The following is an 18,746-nucleotide window of genomic DNA, read 5'->3' as shown; positions in this document are numbered from 1 at the left end:
TTATAGACTCGTGCCCTCGAAGACAGTGGCAACTACTCTGCAGATGAACCAGGCCCCCAAAACTCTTCTGCCTGCCTGTTCACCAGCCAGACTCAGTGGCTGAATCACAGCTCTGTGCTAAAGTGAGAGCAGCTATGCTTATATCCATGTCTACCTACCTATTTCATCTCTCTATATAATACGTATGTCATACATAATTACAGTCAGTAAGAAATGTAGTATGTAGCACAATTTGATTTTTTTTCTTTTTTCTTTTTTTAGACAAGGTCTCAAATAGCCCAGGCTGGTCTCAAACTCATTCTGTAGCTGAGGATGATCTTGGATTTCTGATTTTCCTGCACTCATGCCTGGGTGCTAGGATTACAGGTGTGAGTGCCACTATGCCACTACCACTGTAGTGCCAGAGATGTTCATGCACACTAGATATGCTACCACTAAGCTAAATCCTCAGCCCCCAATTTGACCTATAAAGCAGTTTTTATTTTAGGGACAAAGCATAGCGTGTTCCTTCTTTGATTTAAATGTGACTTTACCTGTGTTCCTAATTTTATATTTCAAGAGCCTAAAATGCTGTTTGATCAATGTCTGTAATTATTTGGTCTTGACATCAACTGGAATTTTACAGACAGACAGAAGGATGTTCCTGTTCTTTTCCAAATTCCACCCAGTTGTTCACTGTCTGGGATATCAACCAAAGGCACGTAGAAAAGGAGGAATCCACTTTGTGTTTCAGAAAACAATTCTGCATCTTAGATCCTGTAACACCTAACAGGGTTATGTAGCTGTTGTTTGAAGGTATTATAACTTTGTTGAATGTTAAACAACAGAAACAGAATTAAAATTTAAAATATAAATATAAATTATAAGTTAAAATATAAAGAGACCATGGGGGTAGAAGAAATCGTCTTCCTGTGATTTTTTTCCTTCCATAAATAAAAAGCATGCATTAAGAATTCATGAAGTATCCCTAACCAAGTTCCCATACACTACTTAAATAGTATCTGCATGCAATTTCCAATTAAACTAATTTGTAACGTTTTCTAATTGATGCCATTATAATTCAGAGTTGCTTTGAATTATTATTTTTTTTTTGTTTCAGCATTTCCATGGAAGCAATCTCTTTATACATTTAATTTATATGCAGAAGTTAGTTTGAGGGTTTAAGGCTTTTAACTTTTATTTGTTTTAAAGTATTTAAGGCTATTTCGGGGTGCTCAACAGCCATCGTTTTAACTGTAAGTTACCGTTTCTTAATATTTTAAGGTTCTTTACTGTAAACACACACACACACAAAAGATCACTTCTACCTCTTGGTTGGTTGTTTTGCTTTCGTATTCTATTTTCTGGCAAAAGAGAGAATATCAGAATATCGGACCTTTACTTCAAGCCCTGGCTGGGTGCCAAAGGTACCATTAAACATACCCGTTCTTGGCAGCCAGCTCACTAGCGCGTTCTGACTGTTTTTGATCCGCGCGGGTCGCCATAGGCAAGGAGGACGCTGATTGGGTGAGATTGGAAAGCCGCTGCCGGGGGCGGTTTCGGTTTTCGGCGCGCGCGTCCGCGGAGGCCCGGCCTGTGAGCGTTCTGGATCCGGCTGCAAGGTGAGCCCGCGGCCTGGGAGGGACGAGTGGATGCGGGCGGGCGCTCCGGGTGGGAGCGGCTGGCCTAGGCCGCGGATGGTCCGAGCTGGCGGGGAGCGCCTCGAGCCGGGCCTGCGTACCAGGAGATGCTCCCTGGTCCGGGCCACGCGGGCTCGCGGTGCTGGGCGCGCTCCCGTGGCGCGCGCGCTTCGCGCCGATTGGGGTGAGCGCCCAGGGGTACGATGGCGCGCGACTTCGGCGCCCTCCTCCACCCGCGAGCCCTGCGCGACGGAAAGTCGTAAATACTGACGAGCGGAGGAAATGGTTCTTGCTGACGGCCTCAGCACACCAACTCCCTTTCTCTTGTGTGGGCCTCTTTCTGTTTCAGCTAAGACCACCAAGGTTTTTAACCACTCACCAGTATTTAGTTTTATCCTTACATTAAAATGAGACAAGTTGTGATTTTAAAATTCATTGATCTCGTTTGGGCCCCCTGTTTTATTGTGTGGATCTCATAAATTATTCAGCTGTTTCCCAGACTGACGTCTTTGGGTGTGAGTTTTTTGCTTCATTTTCACATCCCGTACGATATCGTGATGCCTTAACTTCTATTTCTCAAAATTTCAATTACTAGCATAGATGGTTCTTGCACATTGCGAGGCTGGTTTTTCTTAAAGTGTTAGTAATTTATCTGGCTCTTCAAAACCGTGAAAGGGCCTACTGTGGTTCTAAAGTAGCAAAGCACAGCCTCACTTTGGAATTACTATTGGGAGTTTGAACTTGCTGGCTGTGGCTGTGTGTGTGTGAGAGAGAGAGAGACACAGAGAGAGAGAGAGAGAGAGAGAGACAGACATACTGACTGACTGCACATGTTAATTAGATGAGATGCTGGAACAGGAAGAGACAGCCAGTACCCATCTAGCCTAACTCCCTTATTTTGCAGATGAGCCTGGGGCCGTGACATGGTGATGAGTTGCTCAAGCTGCACAGATAATTAAGTAGCAGAGATTAGAACTCAGGTTTCCTGCCTCCCAAGTGAGTACCCCTAACTACTGCAGCAGCTCTTCTCTCACTGAAGGGTGGCCTACTAGACAATAGAACTTTTTAAAAGAAAGTTTTGTTTTGTTTTTAACTCCCTGGCTTGTTTTCTCCTTTTGGATTGAGGGACTGGAAAATAGAAAAGTTACGTTTTTGTGTTCAGCACTAGAAATTTATTTATTTTTTTTGAATGTCAACTCTTTCAAGATTTTGATGATTGCTTCCAGCTTCCCCGTGTTCGGATCAGATACTTCTGATAAATGCTACTGTTATCCCTCCCAGTACTGAAAAGTGCATGGACGTTCAGGTTTCCTCTGTGTTTACATATAACCTGTGCAGTCTTCCTGTGCCCTTCACATCATCTCTAGATTACTCACAACGTGCCATTTAATGTCAACGGTTGCAGTAGAGTATTGCTTAGGGAGTACAGCAAGGGGAAAGTCTGTGTCTGGGTAGCAGAGAGACCGTTGGACAAGTAATTACAGCTTCGGTTTACCAGGTGAGCCAAGGTTGGCTGGATCCGTAAACACTTTAACAGACACAGGGGCTTGCGTACTCAGCATCTGGTTCTCACACCAAGGCTCGACTTTCCTAAAATCCTGTGGTGGTTAAGCCAGAAAACTGAGAGAGAGGGAACGAGGTGGTGGCTAGGGCTGCCTGGCAGCGTTTCTGTCAGCTGACGTGTTGAACCACTCCCACCACTCGAGTGCTGCCCTCTTAAGCCAGCAGTTCTCACCCCAAGGTCACAGCCCCTTTGGGGGTGTCTGGTAACCCTTCCTCAGGAATCGCACGTGCATATCAGAGATTTACATTACAAATCATAACAGTAGCAATAAAAATAACTTAATGGTTGGGGTCACCATACCATGAGGAACTGTATTAAGGGATCACACATTAGGAAGGGTGAGAACCACTGCTGTACACTGTAGAGTGTTGAGGGACATCCCTGACCTCTGTAAACTAGATCCTAGTTACCACTCTCCTGTAGTGACAATACAGACTGTAGACATTTTCAGATGTCCCCAGGGTAGGGCACAAAAGTCGCCTCTGGTTGAGGACAGCTTGCTTTTAGGAGTTACCTAAGTAACCCAATTGTCAGGGCCAAACCTGGACACCCAAGTTTAGTTCCTGGACTTGTGGACTCGAAAGGGTGACCTCTGACATCATATGCACGCTGGAGCAGCTGCTTCTGCCCCTGCCCCAATGCAGTAAGAAGCAAACACTGAGTAAGTGTCAGAAATCTGTATGTGACCAGGCTTCTTCCTAGGCGTGGGTCTCACCACCAAGCGTTTCTGTTTTCCTTTCTTTTAGTATTTAATGGTTGTTAAAGAAGGAATTGCAGGTTCGTAGCTGTTGAAGTACATGCATGATGCTTTTGTAGCTATGCCTGTTTAGTAGCTATGGTTGTAGATGGGTAAAGGAGGGATTGGACTTTTTGACACCATCTTTGAATGCCTCTTCCACACACAGTCTGTTCAGGTGCCGAGACTACTAGAGAAGTAAGATTTTTCTTGTCCTCTTGAAGTTTTAAAATCTCGTTGGAGACTGAGTCTAACATGGCTAATAGATCACTGGGTGAATACAGTTTGATATACATACTGCGTGTGCCCTTCCCTTTACTTCATTGTTTAACTATGAAAAAAGTTGCTGTAGAGCAAATATTCTCTTACTAGACCTCTTGGTGGCTTCTCACAGGAAATAGAGTGCCATGACCATGCACTTATGAAAATAGGTCACTTACACGGGCCTGCATAGGAGGCAGGAGAGGGTGACGCCGCAGTTGTAGACGTGAGTGTATCTAATTTTGAAGGAAGAACTTTTACCAAGGTGACCCTGGCAGAAGGAACTCTTTTTCTTGTGTTTATGGTTCAAGAGTCTTATCTCTTGCTTCAGAAATTGTCAGAACTATTCCTTCTGCCTTATCCAATTTAAAAGATGAAAACTTAAAATTACTTGAGCCAAGTGATGGAAAAAATTGTGGTGTCAAGACCAATTTACTTGTACAAAATGGATTTATGGGCAAGTCATTAAGTAACAGGGTGTACCAAGGAAGCCTAATGAAGACTAATGCAAAGGGTCTAGCTTCCTGCGTGATGAATAAATCGAGTTTGAGTCAACCATACTTGTTCCGTATAACTTCAAAAGCATCCTTTCAAACCACCGAGCAGAAAGTACGCTAGAGAACAAATGAGGGGTTTGCGTCCAGCTCCTCCTCTCATGTGGCCTGAAGTCTTCAGAGCAAAGCGCCTATCTTTTTATACAGTGTAGATTGTGGGCACACAGGGAAGCAGGAGTCCAGAGCTATTGGTTTTCTTGTGCCCTCCTACCATGGTATCCAGCTAGCCAGCTCATAAAGATGTAGGATCATACGCACAGATTGTCTGGTCCTGGCCCAGACCCGCTGATGAGAACCTCCTAATATCGGACAATTGACCCTGGGGAGGCTAACCCAGAGATCTTGGTCTCTCACCCAGGGACGAAAGTGGCCCTGCACTCCTACAGCCACCTGTCTCCTTCTGCAGGGTAGATTGTACTTTCAAAGCCAGAGACTCAGTGCCCTTGCTAACTAAGGCTGGTGGCCTATGTCCAACTTGGCTCAAGGGTTCAGAAACCCTCCTCGTGGTGATGTGCCATGTCTGGGCTCAGTCTTGTCTTGGTAGCCCTCTGTATATAATTCCATCCCAGTCTTGCAGCCTTTGTGAGATATGCCGCTACTGGTGTGTTTCTCTCTCTGGAGAGGAAGTGCCAGGGACCCAAACCATGTCTTCCCTGCAATGGAGGCTTAGTAAAGTCCTCCAGGAAGTGTGAATTGCCTCGGAAGAGGTGGATGTTAACTGAAATAAAGACCAGGCTTAACAGAGAGAAGGGTACAGTTAACAGTTTTAAAGCACTGAGTACTGTCAAACCTAGTTTATAGGTTTTTTTCACCAGTTTTTTCGTCCTAAAGCATAAGTGGTATAGGCAGAGGTGAAATTAATAATCCCTACATTTTGAGGTGGAAGGATGTTGCGTTCCCTGGAACTGAAGTTACAAGTGGTTGTGTGTCACCTGGGTAAGTTCTGGGAACCAACCTGGGTCCTCTGTAAGAGAGGCCCATGTCAACCACTGAGCAATCTGATTCAACTGTAGACTTTTTAATGTAGAGAAATACACAGTCAATCCACATGTAGTCAGGATGTGTGTACATGTGTTATAACATATAGTTTAAAAGGCCAATGTGTTTGCATTCACCTTGTTTAAGTATCTGAACAGCACTGTAAGTAGAATCTGCATCTGCTTACATTGACTTTTCTCTATGGAATAGGACACTACAGGGACTTACCTTACCTTTAAATAAGCTTCCTTTTCTTCCCCCAGTAAACATGCAGTATTAAGCTGAAAACATTTCCTACATTTACTATGAACTTTGTTTTTCAAAACATGGATTTTACTTACAATATGAGAGTGTGTGTCTGTGTGTGGGTTAATGGTATGTGTATACACATTCCATTTGGAGGCCAGGGGTTGACTTTAATGGGCTCTACAAAGCTCCTCACGTGATCTCTCAGGGAAGCTGGAGCTCACTGTTTTGGCTAGGCGAGGCTAGTTAGCAAGTCCCCTGGGGCCTCCTGTTGATGTCCCTAGTGCCAGAGTTACAGGTGTGTCTCAGGGCACCTACCTTCTAATGGTCCTGTGAAGCCAAACCCAGGGTCTCACGCTGAAACAGCAAGCCCTTACCCACCAAACCAGCTTTCCTCTCATACTAGGTTTTGTTTGGGGGTTTGATTTTTAATGCAAAATAGATGCTTTTTGTATTTCTGATTGTACATGAAGGAACTGGGATTTAGCCTCTGGTTGGACTCAAGAGAGGACTCTGGGCCTTCAAGGTTAATAGTGTCTGTAGCAGTGTTTAGCTGTAGAACAAGCAGCGTGTGTCCACAATACGAATGTGTGGCTTAGAGGTGAGCAGGAAGATTTGTTTATACTACACTCGTGAGAAAGTACGGAATCTGTTACAGTAGTTTCCATTTTCTCTATAAACTCAAAACAGCATAAATAAAATTGTTGTGTGGCCAGTGGCAGTTGTAAGTTCAGCTCTTAATTAAGATTGCAGAGCTAAGACATGAACTGGCAGCTCAGTGGAAACATTGAAATTTGCTGAGCAAAATAATCACTTGATGAATTTCTTTCTTTAATCTTTGAAGCCTTGAGGGTAACAGTGAATGGTCCAGGATAACCTGAGTACTTGGCTTCTTGGGTAAAGAGAATTGTTTTCCTTAGATTATTGTCCCTTTGATTTGTTCATACCTCTTAAGCGAGTGCTTAACTTCTGCATTCTGCGTTCCTAAGGTAAAACTCTGGCATGTATCTTTACATTGCCTTGCTATGTAAACTATACGTTACACTTTAGTTGAACTGATGAAAAATTTGCCGCATGGCATTCCAGCTTCACCAAGTGGCTAAGCCTGCATGCATGGGCCTGGGGAGCAGCTTCACAGCAGTGAGTGGGTCGGATGGACACTGGGGGTGGAATCTACAGTGCTGTCTATAGCACAATGTGTAGCTTTATTGAAAACAAATGAAGAGTTGGAGGAGCAGTGAGTCTTTAAAATAATATGTCTATACCAACTTTTAAGTCTCGTGAGACATAAGAGTTGTCGCTGAACTTCACTAAACAAAAACCAGTTTCTAGTCTCTATACTTTTTGCTTGAGTGACTAGTATTTTTCTTTATTTACTGAATATTTTTGAGAGGTAGCTATTGCACAAGTAAAGTTTGTAAGATATGATGGCCAACTTTGATATTCCTGGTCCAGTAAATTTGGGTATGCAATGCTGTTCTGTGTTTGACTCTTAGAAATGAATTTTCAAGACTCTCCCCTCGTTACTTAGAGCACTCCTGCCATAATTGTAACTGAACAATTCAAAATCTAACTTAACTCTCTGGCTTTGAGTGGGTGTTTAGCTACCTGCAGACTGAGGATAAAGCAGTACATGCTAGGGCTAGGGAGGTGGCTGTCAGAAAAGGGTTTGCTGAGTAAGCATAAAGACCTCAGGTCCCCTGCACCCTTGTAAAAAGCCTGGTGTGACAGCATGCCTGTCTTAACTAGGGTGTCATTGCTGTGAGGAGACACCATGACCAAGGCGACTCTTATCAAAGAAAACATTTAATTAGAACAGGCTTATAGTTTCTGAGGTTTAGTCCATTATCATCATGGCAGGAAGCATGGCAGCATTAAGGCAGACATAGTGATGGAGGAGCAGAGAGTTTTTCATCTTGATCTGCAGAGAGCCAGGAGACTGGATGTGTTTCACAAGAATTTAAGACCACACACACACACACACACACACACACACACACACAGTGACACACTTCCTCTAACAAGGCCACACCTCCTAATAGTACCACTTGCTTTGGCCAAGCATTCAAACACGTGAGTCTATGGGGTCATTCCTATTCAAACCATCAAGGGCCCCTATAATTCTAGCACTGGAGAACAGAGACAGACAGATGAGGGTGCTGGAGTGCTCCTTGGCCAGCCAGTCTAGCCAAACCAGTAAGCTTTTGGTTCAGTGGAAAACTCTGAATCTAATAGAAGAGAAAGTGGGGGAAAGCCTCGAACACATGAGCACAGGGGAAAAGTTCCTGAACAGAACACCAATGGCTTATGCTCTAAGATCGACAGTAGACAAATGGGACCTCATAAAATTGCAAAGCAATAGGACAAAACAGCAACCACAGGTTGGGAGAAGATCTTTACCAACCCTACGTCTGATAGAGGGCTAATATCCAATATTTACAAAGAACTCAAGAAGTTAGACTCCAGAGAACCAGATAACCCTATTTAAAAATGGGGAACAGAGCTAAACACAGAATTCTCAACTGAGGAGGTCCCAGGGACTGGACCACCAACCAAAGAGTACACATGGAGGGACCCATGACTCTAGCCTCATATGTGGCAGAGTATGGCGCCTTGTTGGACATCAGTGGGAACGGCCCTTGGGCCTGAAGGTGTTTGTTACCCCAGTGTAGGGGCATGCCAGGACAGGGAAGACAGGAGTGGGTGGGTAGGGGAGCACCCTCATAGAGGCAGGGGGAGGGAGGTGGGATAGGGGATTTCTGAAAGGGAAACCTGGAAAGGGGAAGACATTTGAAATGTAAATAAAGAAAATATCCAGTAAAAAAAAAAAAAAAAAAAAAAAAGAACAACAAAAAAAGAAAAACCCTGTCTCCAAACAATTGGGTGGATAGAGACCGAGGAAGACTGAGCATCAGCCTCTGGCTGTCACATTCGTGTGTAAGTGACACTTTTGCACATACCAATAACTGCCTCATTGTAGTGAAGTTTAAGTGAATCCATACAGTGAAGCACTTAGGCACAGTATGTCTATATTCACTTTTTAGGTTTCAGTTAGGATTTTTCAGAGGAATGTTTAGATGTCAGTTGTTGATGAGTGGGCCTGCTTTGTTGGTTCAAAGTTGAGTTAAATATTCTGTCATATTTTTGTTTCACCACAATTTGCTACAAGTTATTTAATGTTTCTATTCTGTTTTTATCAGTAAAATGGGCATGTCACGCCTTCTCCCAGCGGCCTAACATGTGGCATTTATAGATGTCAGTACAGTTGTTAGCAGAGAACAAGTGTTCATTAACTGAGTCTTGGTGGTGGCAGCTGTAAGGGGACAGGTGGTTAGGAATACCTGCTCTGTATACAGCTCTGAGGCTGTGCCCTGGGCTGCCGGGGCTGTGTGGGGTGATGCGTGTGAGACACAGGTCCTCAAATCGTTTCATGCTTCATTCCTTACAGATATGTTAACGGCCCAAGAGTTTTGTTTTGCTTTTTGGTGAATAATTAACTTTAGTGTGTACATGTATTGCTCTTTCCTGTTTCTGATCAGGGTTGTTAAACATGAGCCTGCGGAAGCAAACCCCTAGCGACTTCTTAAAGCAGATCATCGGGCGGCCAGTTGTGGTGAAATTAAATTCTGGTGTGGATTATCGAGGTAGGATTTTCATGTTTGATCGTAACTGGTATAACCAAAATAAGAAAATGTGACTAACCTCTTAAATGTGCTCAACAGACCAGAAACATTGTTCATTGACAGGTTTTTGTTTGTTGGTTGGTTTTTTTAATCTTCTGCCTCTGAGGCGGTTCTGGTTGTTGTTGTTGTTGTTGTTATTTGCGGTTCCTCTTATAGTAAAATGCCTGCCTGTGGTGTGCTTCTGACTTTCAGTGTTTGTGAATTCTGTCTCCTGTCTGTTCTGAGGTCAGGTCTGCCTGAGTTCCCAGAAAGTAGCTAGAGAGTCACCGGCAACTCCACTGTGCAGAGCTGGGACGAGAGGACACCTGGGTTTGGCAGCATTTGTTTTGGCAGAAGAGTTCACAGTTGGCAAGCTTTTATTTAGCCAGAATCATTTCACAGTGTGACCTTCACAGCCATGTAATGAAGTAGCCAAAGATGCTTTTCTGTTCCTGTAGAGAATCCTTTTTAAGGAGCTCTGGGTGCAGTCTTGTGATCCCAGCACTGGGGAAGAGACAGGAAGATTCAGAGTTTGAGGGTAATTTCAGCTCTATCTGATTTTGAGGCAAGCCTGGGCTAAATATGATCCTATCTCAAAACGAAAACAACCAACCTGAAAAGGAAATGAAGAATACTGAAGACAAGGCAGAGGCCATCGGAGGTGGACATAGTGTTATATGGTTGGAGCTGCATCTCAGCAACTCATAAGTAGTTCTGGGAACTGCTAGCAGATTCTGTTTAAAATAATGACATGCCTACTCTTGTCAAATTGAGATGTGCTAAGCTGCTTAGGCTGTCTCACAGCGTGATGACTGATTCAGCAGAGTTGTGCGGCTGTCTCTGGTCTCTTCTCTAAAGTTCTTTAAACTTTTCCTTTCCCCACACATTGACATGTGTGCTAAGTACTTTAATACGTTGTCACTTTGTTCTCCATAAACTCTGAAATTTTGTGGCTGTTCTCACTAGGAAGTGAGGAGCTAGGACTTACTGAAGCTTGACTGGAAAACGTTGTTAAGAAATTGCTGACTCAGCAGATAAGAGCACTGGCTGCTCTTGCAGAGGACCCAGATTCAGTTCCCACCACCCACGAGGCATCTCACAACCGCCTCTAACTCCAGTTCCAAGGGATCCGATGCCTCTTCTGACCTCTGGAGGCACAAGACAATGCACATGCAGGGGAAACACTCGCACATATAAAATGAAAATAAATATTTAGTAACCCACTAAGTTCTAGCACAAGGTATAGTAGTTTTAGTAGGAGGGTTCCACCCTCAGCACTGCCAGAAGGTAAGGGGCTAGAGAAATGGCTCTGCAGTTAGGAGTGCATAATGCTCTCCAAGAGGACCTGGGTTCTATTCCTGGTGCTCACATTGGGCAGCTCCCAGCCTCCTGGAACTCCAGCTCCAACCTCTGGCCTCTGAGGACACCTATACTCGTGTGCATGTACCTACACCCATACACAGCATAACAAGTAAAATGAAATCTTTAAAAACATAGAGGGGGAAATCACCTTGTTTTTGTCTTAGTTTTTGACATAAATAGCCTGTTGCCAATATTTTGTGTGTGTTTGGTTACTTGCTTTTTGAGTCAGGGTCGTCGTACGATAGCCAGCTATCTTCAAGCCCTTTTTCTTTCTGCTTGTCCCCTCCCAGTCCCAACTCACTAACAGTGAATAATAGTGATGCTACAGTTTGAATGACCCTGTTGTCTAATTCCATATCATGCAGTGCAAGTTTCCTACTCGTCTCTGAATATGCTTTCAGTGTAGCACAGCAGAGAAGAAGCAAACTGGGGAACTGTCTTAAGCTTTCTTTGGCTAGGAAGTTATTGTTCTTGATAGTTGACAGTCCAGTCTGATTCTTTGAAAGTTTACCCCTTCTCATAGAATTCTGTTCGGTTAATGTCTTGTGCTCAGATTACACACACAGAGTTTTGAAAAGAAACCTCTGTGTAGAGGATAATGGGGGCAGAGCCGAGAGCAAGGAGCATATTAATGAAGTTAAGATCTTAAATGGGACTGCTGACTTAGTTAATTGAATTGAAGCTGTAGCGTGTTTTTATTCTGTTTTAAAAACCAGTTTTGCTTAGAGACTGAGAATCAGACGCTTACGAGTTTCGTCTTTTGAAAAAATCTTGTGGTCAGATTTTAGAAATTCATGCCATCTTAACACGAGTAACAATCCTCCCGAGCTGTTTTCCTTGAAAGCTCCCTGGCATGTTTGTAGCCGTTTTTCTCTATTAGTTTTGATTTTAAAAATAGTCCAACTCTGACAAAACAGAATGCAGTGTGTTGTAATGCAATATGTTGCTCTCTGTTCCCAAGCTGCTCCTCGCTGAGAGCCACAGCTCTGAGATGTTCTTTCAGGAGCACCTGCTGTCTATTATCTTAACAGATTGTGGAGACTTCCTCTTCACCCTGGGTCCATTCATCTGCTGCAGTAGATGTTGTGAAAGACTGAGATAAATCTGCCAGATCCGTATTTCACCGAGCGAGCGAGTGGCTAAAGTAACAAATGTCACCTCGATGGAGGCTCATTTGTCCCTGCATAGTTGCCATGTCTGTCCCTGGCTCCCATAGAAGGGCATTTTGGTTGGAATATTCTAATGCTTATACTTTTGTGAAGGCTTTCAAAGTTGCTGTGGTGAGCACACGTCCCAGGAGGGAGTGACAGTTGGCTGCCTGTCTTGTGGTGGATGCACGGCTCCTCTCATGCTCTGCCCGCCCAGCCTTCATTCACGGGGGCACCGAGGAAAGGCAGGCGCCTTTTGTGTTTGAGTCTATTGAGTTTTGTTTACAGTGTGAATTTTTATATTATGTGTCTGAAGGCTAATGAATAAAGTGATTGTCAGTTCTAAAATATAGCCTGTAATTTTGAATTCTGTCTTACTTTTAGGGGTCCTGGCCTGCCTGGATGGCTACATGAATATAGCCCTGGAACAGACAGAGGAGTATGTAAATGGACAGCTGAAGAATAAGTACGGAGATGCGTTCATCCGAGGAAACAATGGTAAGAGCTTCCCTTCCATTGAGTGTTCAGAATAGGCCGTTCCTGCGTATAATAGAGAGCTGCTGGGTCTAAGTGTTAAGGTTCTCTTTACTTTTGCTTGTTTGTTGTACTTATATTTTAGGTCTTTAGTATAAACCAGGTCTGTTTGTGAGTGGAAAGAGAATTTTCCATGGAGGTTTGGAACTAGAAATTCTCTTTCTCAGTTGCTGAGGGGTATTTGTTTACTAATCAGGCCCATTACCTTACACAACCACATACTGTACTCTCGCAGTGCTGTCTGGGAGTGGAAGCCATCCTGTGCCACACGAACGCCCTTGACATTTAGCCTGTCCTTTGTCCTTTTTCTATTCAAGACTTAGGTGCCTTTTGTGGAGCTTTGTACCTTTCTGTGTGTCAGAAGTAGGACAGAAGGCGTGGCTCTCAAGTTCTCTTCTTAAAAGCCTTAAAAGTTAGGTCTCATTAGGAATTAAATATCCTGACTTTTTAGACATACCTTGCTTGCAGTTCAGTAGAATTTCTTCTATTTCATGTTATTCTTACTTGCCCTCCTCCTTTTGCTTGGAAATGTTATGCTCTTAAGTAGCCCCCATAGCAGGAGCCATTCCTACATTGACATCCACCTAGCCTGTCTCGTTTCCCAGGCAGTGCTTTCCTCCTATTCTGATGGCTCCTACACTTCACTGCCATCCTCAGTAACAGGTGTCATTATTCCCTATTTGTAGTTGGGTCTTAAAGAGGATCCTAGGTCACTTGATTGAAGTCTGTGCTGGACTCTTTGAGGAAACATCTACTGTTCACTTTGAACGAGCTTGTCAGTATCTGAAGATATGTGGGATGGGAGAGGGAGGGTACACCTTAGGTGACAGCCTGACCAGTGGCCCCTTTTGTCCTATCTCTATGCAGCACACATTCCACTGTGCTAAGAATGACTGGCGAAAATACATGTTGGATGAGACCAAAGGTTTATACTAATCTCAGAATAAGGACTTTGCTTTCTTAAAAATGTCTTCTCATTTTTTTCCTCCTATGGAAAATTATCAGAGTAAACCAATTTACAGAGTAAACTGGGGAGATAAATGAAAATAATGCCATTTCTTTCTTTTACATTTTTTTCATGTGTATGAGTGTTTGTCTGCATGTCTGTAAGTACATCATATGTGTGCCTGGTAGTTGAGGAGGCCACACAAGGTCACTGGACTCCTTGGAACTAGATTTACAGTTGGTTGTGAACTGCTTTGTAGGAATTGGGGACCCAGCCCTGTTGCTCTGTAACATCTGTAAGTTACATCTGCTCTTAAGTGATGAGCCATCGTCTCTCTGAACACATGTGCTGGTCATTCTGAATGTGAGACCTAACCTAAAAGATTTGGCTGATTCGCCCTTTTCAAAACTTGTGATATAGCTGTTTACAAATCATTCTTACATTTTTGGCACTTTCACTTTTCTAATTCCCAGTCATAATTTGCAAAGTCAGTAATATGCATAGATAAGACTAGTTATAATCAGGTAAGATGTCCAAGCCCGGTCTAGACACAAAGCTTGTTTTATAGTGACCTTCGCTGCATGGTAGAAACAGTCTTTTAAAGTGTTCGAGGCGCAGGCCAGGACCCACGCGCACCTTTAAAACTGAACCAATGCTGTGCCCCTCGAGTGACTGCTCGTTCTCTTGTCTTTCCAGTGCTGTACATAAGTACACAGAAGAGGCGGATGTGAAGACACCAGGAGGCACTGCTCTTCAGAGATGGATAGATGAAGTGGTTTTGGTTCTCTTACCATCTTAGTTGGCCTGTTTTCATGGTGGTTGGTGGGGGGTTGTTTGTTTGTTTGTTTGTTTGTTTGTTTGTTTAATTACATTGGAATAAGATAGAGGTATTGCATTACAGATTGACTCTTAAGTTTTTCACATTTATGTCTCAGTCTTTATCATTTCTGCCTGTACAGAATGCTAAAACTAAAACAGTTTGTTTCTCCAGGATTATTTTACCTAAGATCCCTGCACTGTCACTCCATTGTTTGGTTACGTATTCAGCTGACTAAATGGTACATCCCAGAGCCTGTGATCAAGCATTCTGGAGGCATCCGTTGTTTCTTTCTCTACTCACCATCCGTACCATTTAAAGCAGGTAGATGGAAAGTCATATGGTTTCAGCCTTGGGCTATAAAGGGACAAGAAGTCAGAAAATCATCTGTTGATTTAGTCACCTAGTTAGTGGTGGTATCTCCACAAAGGAGTGCAACTGTAGAGTCAGGAATTGGAAAGGTCAGCCACGTCAGGTGAGACACTGCCTGGAAGCCTCCTGTGCAGTTAGACTCTTCATGTTAACTTGCTCCCTGTTGAGAGTCTTGGTGCAATGGCTGGTTACTCCAGCCAGGGGAGGAGCTCTACTGTTCCTGAGAAACTAGCTATCGCTGAGGTGGTGCAAGCCCAGAGTGCCTAGACTCAGTTTCCAGGCACTGAGCTTCGGCTGGGAAAGAGTTTCTCCTGCTTTTCGCTTTAGCAAGTGGCCTTGGGGAAAGGGTTGTATTCTTGGCCTTCAGGTCATGTGACTCCCGCTGAGTGGGCTTGTGCTGTCAGTAGACTATGTGTGGGTGCTTTGGTTGCATGGACGCTAGGGCTTTCCTTACCCTCCTTCAATCTAAACAGAATCCCTGTCTCGGGAGATTGGACAGTTTTAGAGCAATTGCCTGGCTGAAGGAAGTGGAAGCAGATGGACAGCTAAGGAGGGAGGATGTGCTTTCTGGAGAGGTGTATATATGGCATTTGTCTAATTTAAATAGTAATCAGAAACAATTAATAACTCAGGAAAGAGGAGTAAGGTTTGGTGGTGTGCACACTGAAAATAAAACACTTTATCCTAAGCTTCAGCAATTCATCACTTCCTGACAGGGGCTTGCAAAGGCACCAGTGTGTAAGTACAAATCACCAATTTGCTCTTTTATAAATGGCTTCCTTAAAGGAGAAAATGGATGTCTCTCAGAGTGGAGCACACATGTTCTCATTTGTTTTTTAGAGTGTGTGAGGCTGCCAGGTTACTGCATCCCTTCATTCATTCCCTCAGCTGCTCTGAAAGCAGTTCTGCTGTTATCTCCCACCAGTCTGTAGCATCCCGGCTCTGCTCATTTCTTCCCTGACCTCCCCTCCAGCATGCAGGTCTTTATTTCCCTCTTGCCATTTCTAGCTTAATAGCTCTACTGCAGAATATTGTTTTCATCCATGGAACCGCTTTTAATCAAGATGGACTTTGGGAAATGCTGCCATTTTTATGGTAATAACCATATTATGCATCTGGACCAGCACATGCTGTCCCCTGTGCATACCTTCTTGTGATAGAATTCTGAAACAAATTGTAAATGGTAAAATTACTTTTTTTTAACTGTAGTCTTCTCATGGTCTGTGAATGGTTTTCAGTTGGATGGTAGCAAAGACAATTGTTGTAGGGTGAAAATTTTTCACTTGAGTAAATACATTTTCCGTGTCCCTATGCCCCCAACCACAGTTGCCACCATCTTTCTCTTGGGCCGTGACAAAACAGAATGTCTAGCAGGAAACAGAACTTGTGCTTGCTTTCCAGACTATCTGCCTTCACATTTTGTTTTGGTCTGTGAGCTATTCCTTGGCTAATCTTGCAGACTGAATCAATTCTTACTTCAAAAGTGTTTATCCCAAACAGAGCTGTAGACGAGTACAAATACAGATGGCGGCCATGTGGTCTGAACCATGTTCCCCCTCAGCCTGCAGACAGGGTTCACATCTTGAGCATCGTGTTTGAGGCCATATGTAATGCATGCGAGGAGTTCCTAATGATGTGACAGATAGTAACAAATGCTTAAGGGATTTCCTCAAGGTTGGAAACAGCAGCATCGACTTAAGTGTGAGCCGCATCACCCTGGAGGCTACAGTCGGCTTCATTAGAAATAAGCACTGTGGGAAAACTGTCTTTGATATTCACAGTGCCTCTTGGATGACAGCATTCCAGGCCAAGGAGCCAGTCTGTCCCTCACTGCAGATTAACATACATGCCCATCTTTACAGTGACTTTGGTTTAAGAGAACATGGTGCTCCAGTGTATTGGCTTGTTCCTGGTGTGAGAAGATCTCAACCATGCTGTGACCTTGGAGTTCTCAGAGCCAATCTATGGTTGTCAAGTTTTATTTGTTTTTCCTGCCCCAAAACAAAGTATTGGTGAAAAGAAGACAACTGCAGTTTTTCCCTCATGACCTTCAAGTGGCTGTGCTCCGCAGCAGCTACCTGTTCTAATCAGCTGGCTTCTGAGAGTACAAGGCTAGGTGTGCTCTGATCTGAATGTCCAGCAAGGGGGTTTATCCCAGGAGCTGCTGCCTTGTCTACTGTAGTTGGCCAAGCAGTCACGAGTGTTTCCATTGATCTCCACAAAGTCTTGCCTAAAGGACAGGATGCACCTCTTGTGTAATAGGGCAAGAGTCAGCCTCAAGTGATGCTTGCTTATTGTCTTAGTTGTTACTGCTGTGAGCAGACACCACGACCAAGGCAACTCTTATAAGGACCACATTTAATTAGAGCTGGCGTACAGGTTCAGAGGTTCAGCTCATTATCATCAAGGCAGGAACATGGCAACATCCAGGCAGGCATGGTGCGGGAGGAGCTGAGAGATCTACATCTTCATCTGCAGGCCACTAGAAGACTGGCTTCCAGGCAGCTAGGACAAGCTAAAGCCCACGCCCTCAGCGACACATGACACATGTCCAAAGAAGTGCTACTCTCTGGGCCAAACATTCAAGCCACCACACTTGCTTTCTTGAAAAGTTAGAGGAGCTAACTAGGGAGGGGAGTTGGAAGAAATGATGTTGATGATCAGCGCCCACTGAATGGCAGCTGTGAGCAGGATCTATGTGGTACCCTAAATGAGTAAGTGAGACACTACCCCCTGTGCACGATAGGAAGTCAGTTGCAAGTCTGGCTATTTATAGGAGAAAGTACCTGACACTGTCTTTTTAGATGGGACAGGATTTTGAAAATAGTTCATAAATGCATTTGATGTCTCAGCTATTTTATACCTTAAAATTTCAGATAAACTTGGAACCGGAAAACCTTGAGATCTGATCTTTCCCATCTATGCATTGTTCATGGGTCTGTTGGTTTCCTGTTTTTACACATTTTTATATATCCAACAAAAGCCAGATTTTCTGACTTAACTAAATTCTCATGTTATCTTTGCCCCCACACTATCACACACCAGTTTGAATGCCGTCATCTGAAGGATTGAAGGATTTATTTTCTTGGTAGTAGTTTGAGGTCTGTGGCAGACAGAAATGTAAACGTATTTTAGAACTTTATAGAATCATTTAACATTTGAACAATTGAGATAGAGCAGTTTTCAAGGCCTACTTTACAAAACTGGTCAAGTCCACATGGGCTCTGTTTATTCCAAGCCTTCTAATGGAAATGATCCTGGTCTCACACACACACACACACATACACACACAAACTGGGTTAAAGGAGGACTCGGTTTGTGAAAGCCTTTGTAAAATAATTTCAGAGAAATGGGTTTATTACCTCAAACTGCATATGTTAGTCCAAACACTATTCAGTGTTTCTGTCAGAAACCCTATTGGAATTACAACAAAAAGGAAAAGCTAGGAATTTGTTGTGTAGTACTGAGTAAATGGCCGGGCAGAACAGCCCCCTCCTGACTGGCGTCTTAGAGGCCGTCTCCAAATCCTAAAGGTTTAAAACCAGCAACTCTGGTGTTACAGGACCCAATAGGTAAAACTCTACTGTGAACATGGGGGAGAGTATTAAGAATTATTCCCTAGCCAGGCAGTGGTGGTGCACACCTTTAATCCCAGCACTTGGGAGGCAGAGGCAGGCGGATTTCTGAGTTCAAGGCCAGCCTGGTCTATAGAGTGAGTTCCAGGACAGCCAGGGCTACATAGAGAAACCCTGTCTTGAAAAACCAAAAAAATAGAAGAAGGAAAAAAAAAAAGACTCCTTCCCTAGCTTTTGTGTTTTTGCTTAGACTTGATGCCACTCACTTCTGCTTCATATTTACCAAGCAAGTTGCATGGCCATGATTTAAGTTCTAGTAAAATAAAATCCTTTCATGGACATAGAAAATCAAAAATCCTGGCAGAGATTGGT

The 18,746-nt window shown here is 43.6% G+C and overlaps 1 protein-coding gene across 2 annotated transcripts; it reads left to right on the top strand.

Moving 5' to 3' along the window:
• Positions 1-1,498: 1,498 nt before the first annotated feature.
• Lsm6 (LSM6 homolog, U6 small nuclear RNA and mRNA degradation associated) lies at positions 1,499-14,537 on the top strand. Of its 2 annotated transcripts, XM_021170413.1 has the most exons (5): positions 1,502-1,601; positions 2,524-2,615; positions 9,498-9,602; positions 12,515-12,628; positions 14,307-14,533. In XM_021170413.1, the coding sequence occupies exons 3-5, from the start codon at positions 9,509-9,511 to the stop codon at positions 14,339-14,341; spliced, it is 243 nt and encodes an 80-aa protein (XP_021026072.1). In that variant the 5' UTR covers positions 1,502-1,601; positions 2,524-2,615; positions 9,498-9,508; the 3' UTR covers positions 14,342-14,533. The 2 variants fall into 2 exon arrangements, with proteins under 2 accessions (XP_021026071.1, XP_021026072.1); XM_021170412.2 differs by lacking the exon at positions 2,524-2,615 and having other exon boundaries at positions 1,499-1,601; positions 14,307-14,537.
• Positions 14,538-18,746: the final 4,209 nt, after the last annotated feature.

Source organism: Mus caroli, chromosome 8, assembly GCF_900094665.2.
Source record: "Mus caroli chromosome 8, CAROLI_EIJ_v1.1, whole genome shotgun sequence".
NCBI lineage: Eukaryota > Metazoa > Chordata > Mammalia > Rodentia > Muridae > Mus > Mus caroli.
Note: the sequence above shows the minus strand (reverse complement) of the source record. Positions and strands in the feature narration are given on the sequence as shown.

Coding starts and splice junctions, on each gene's coding strand:
- Lsm6 (XM_021170412.2), top strand. CDS start 9,509: ATGAGCCTGCGGAAGCAAACCCCTAGCGACTTCTTAAAGCAGATCATC. Junction 9,603..12,514: donor TTCTGGTGTGGATTATCGAG/GTAGGATTTTCA, acceptor TCTTACTTTTAG/GGGTCCTGGCCTGCCTGGAT. Junction 12,629..14,306: donor GTTCATCCGAGGAAACAATG/GTAAGAGCTTCC, acceptor TTGTCTTTCCAG/TGCTGTACATAAGTACACAG.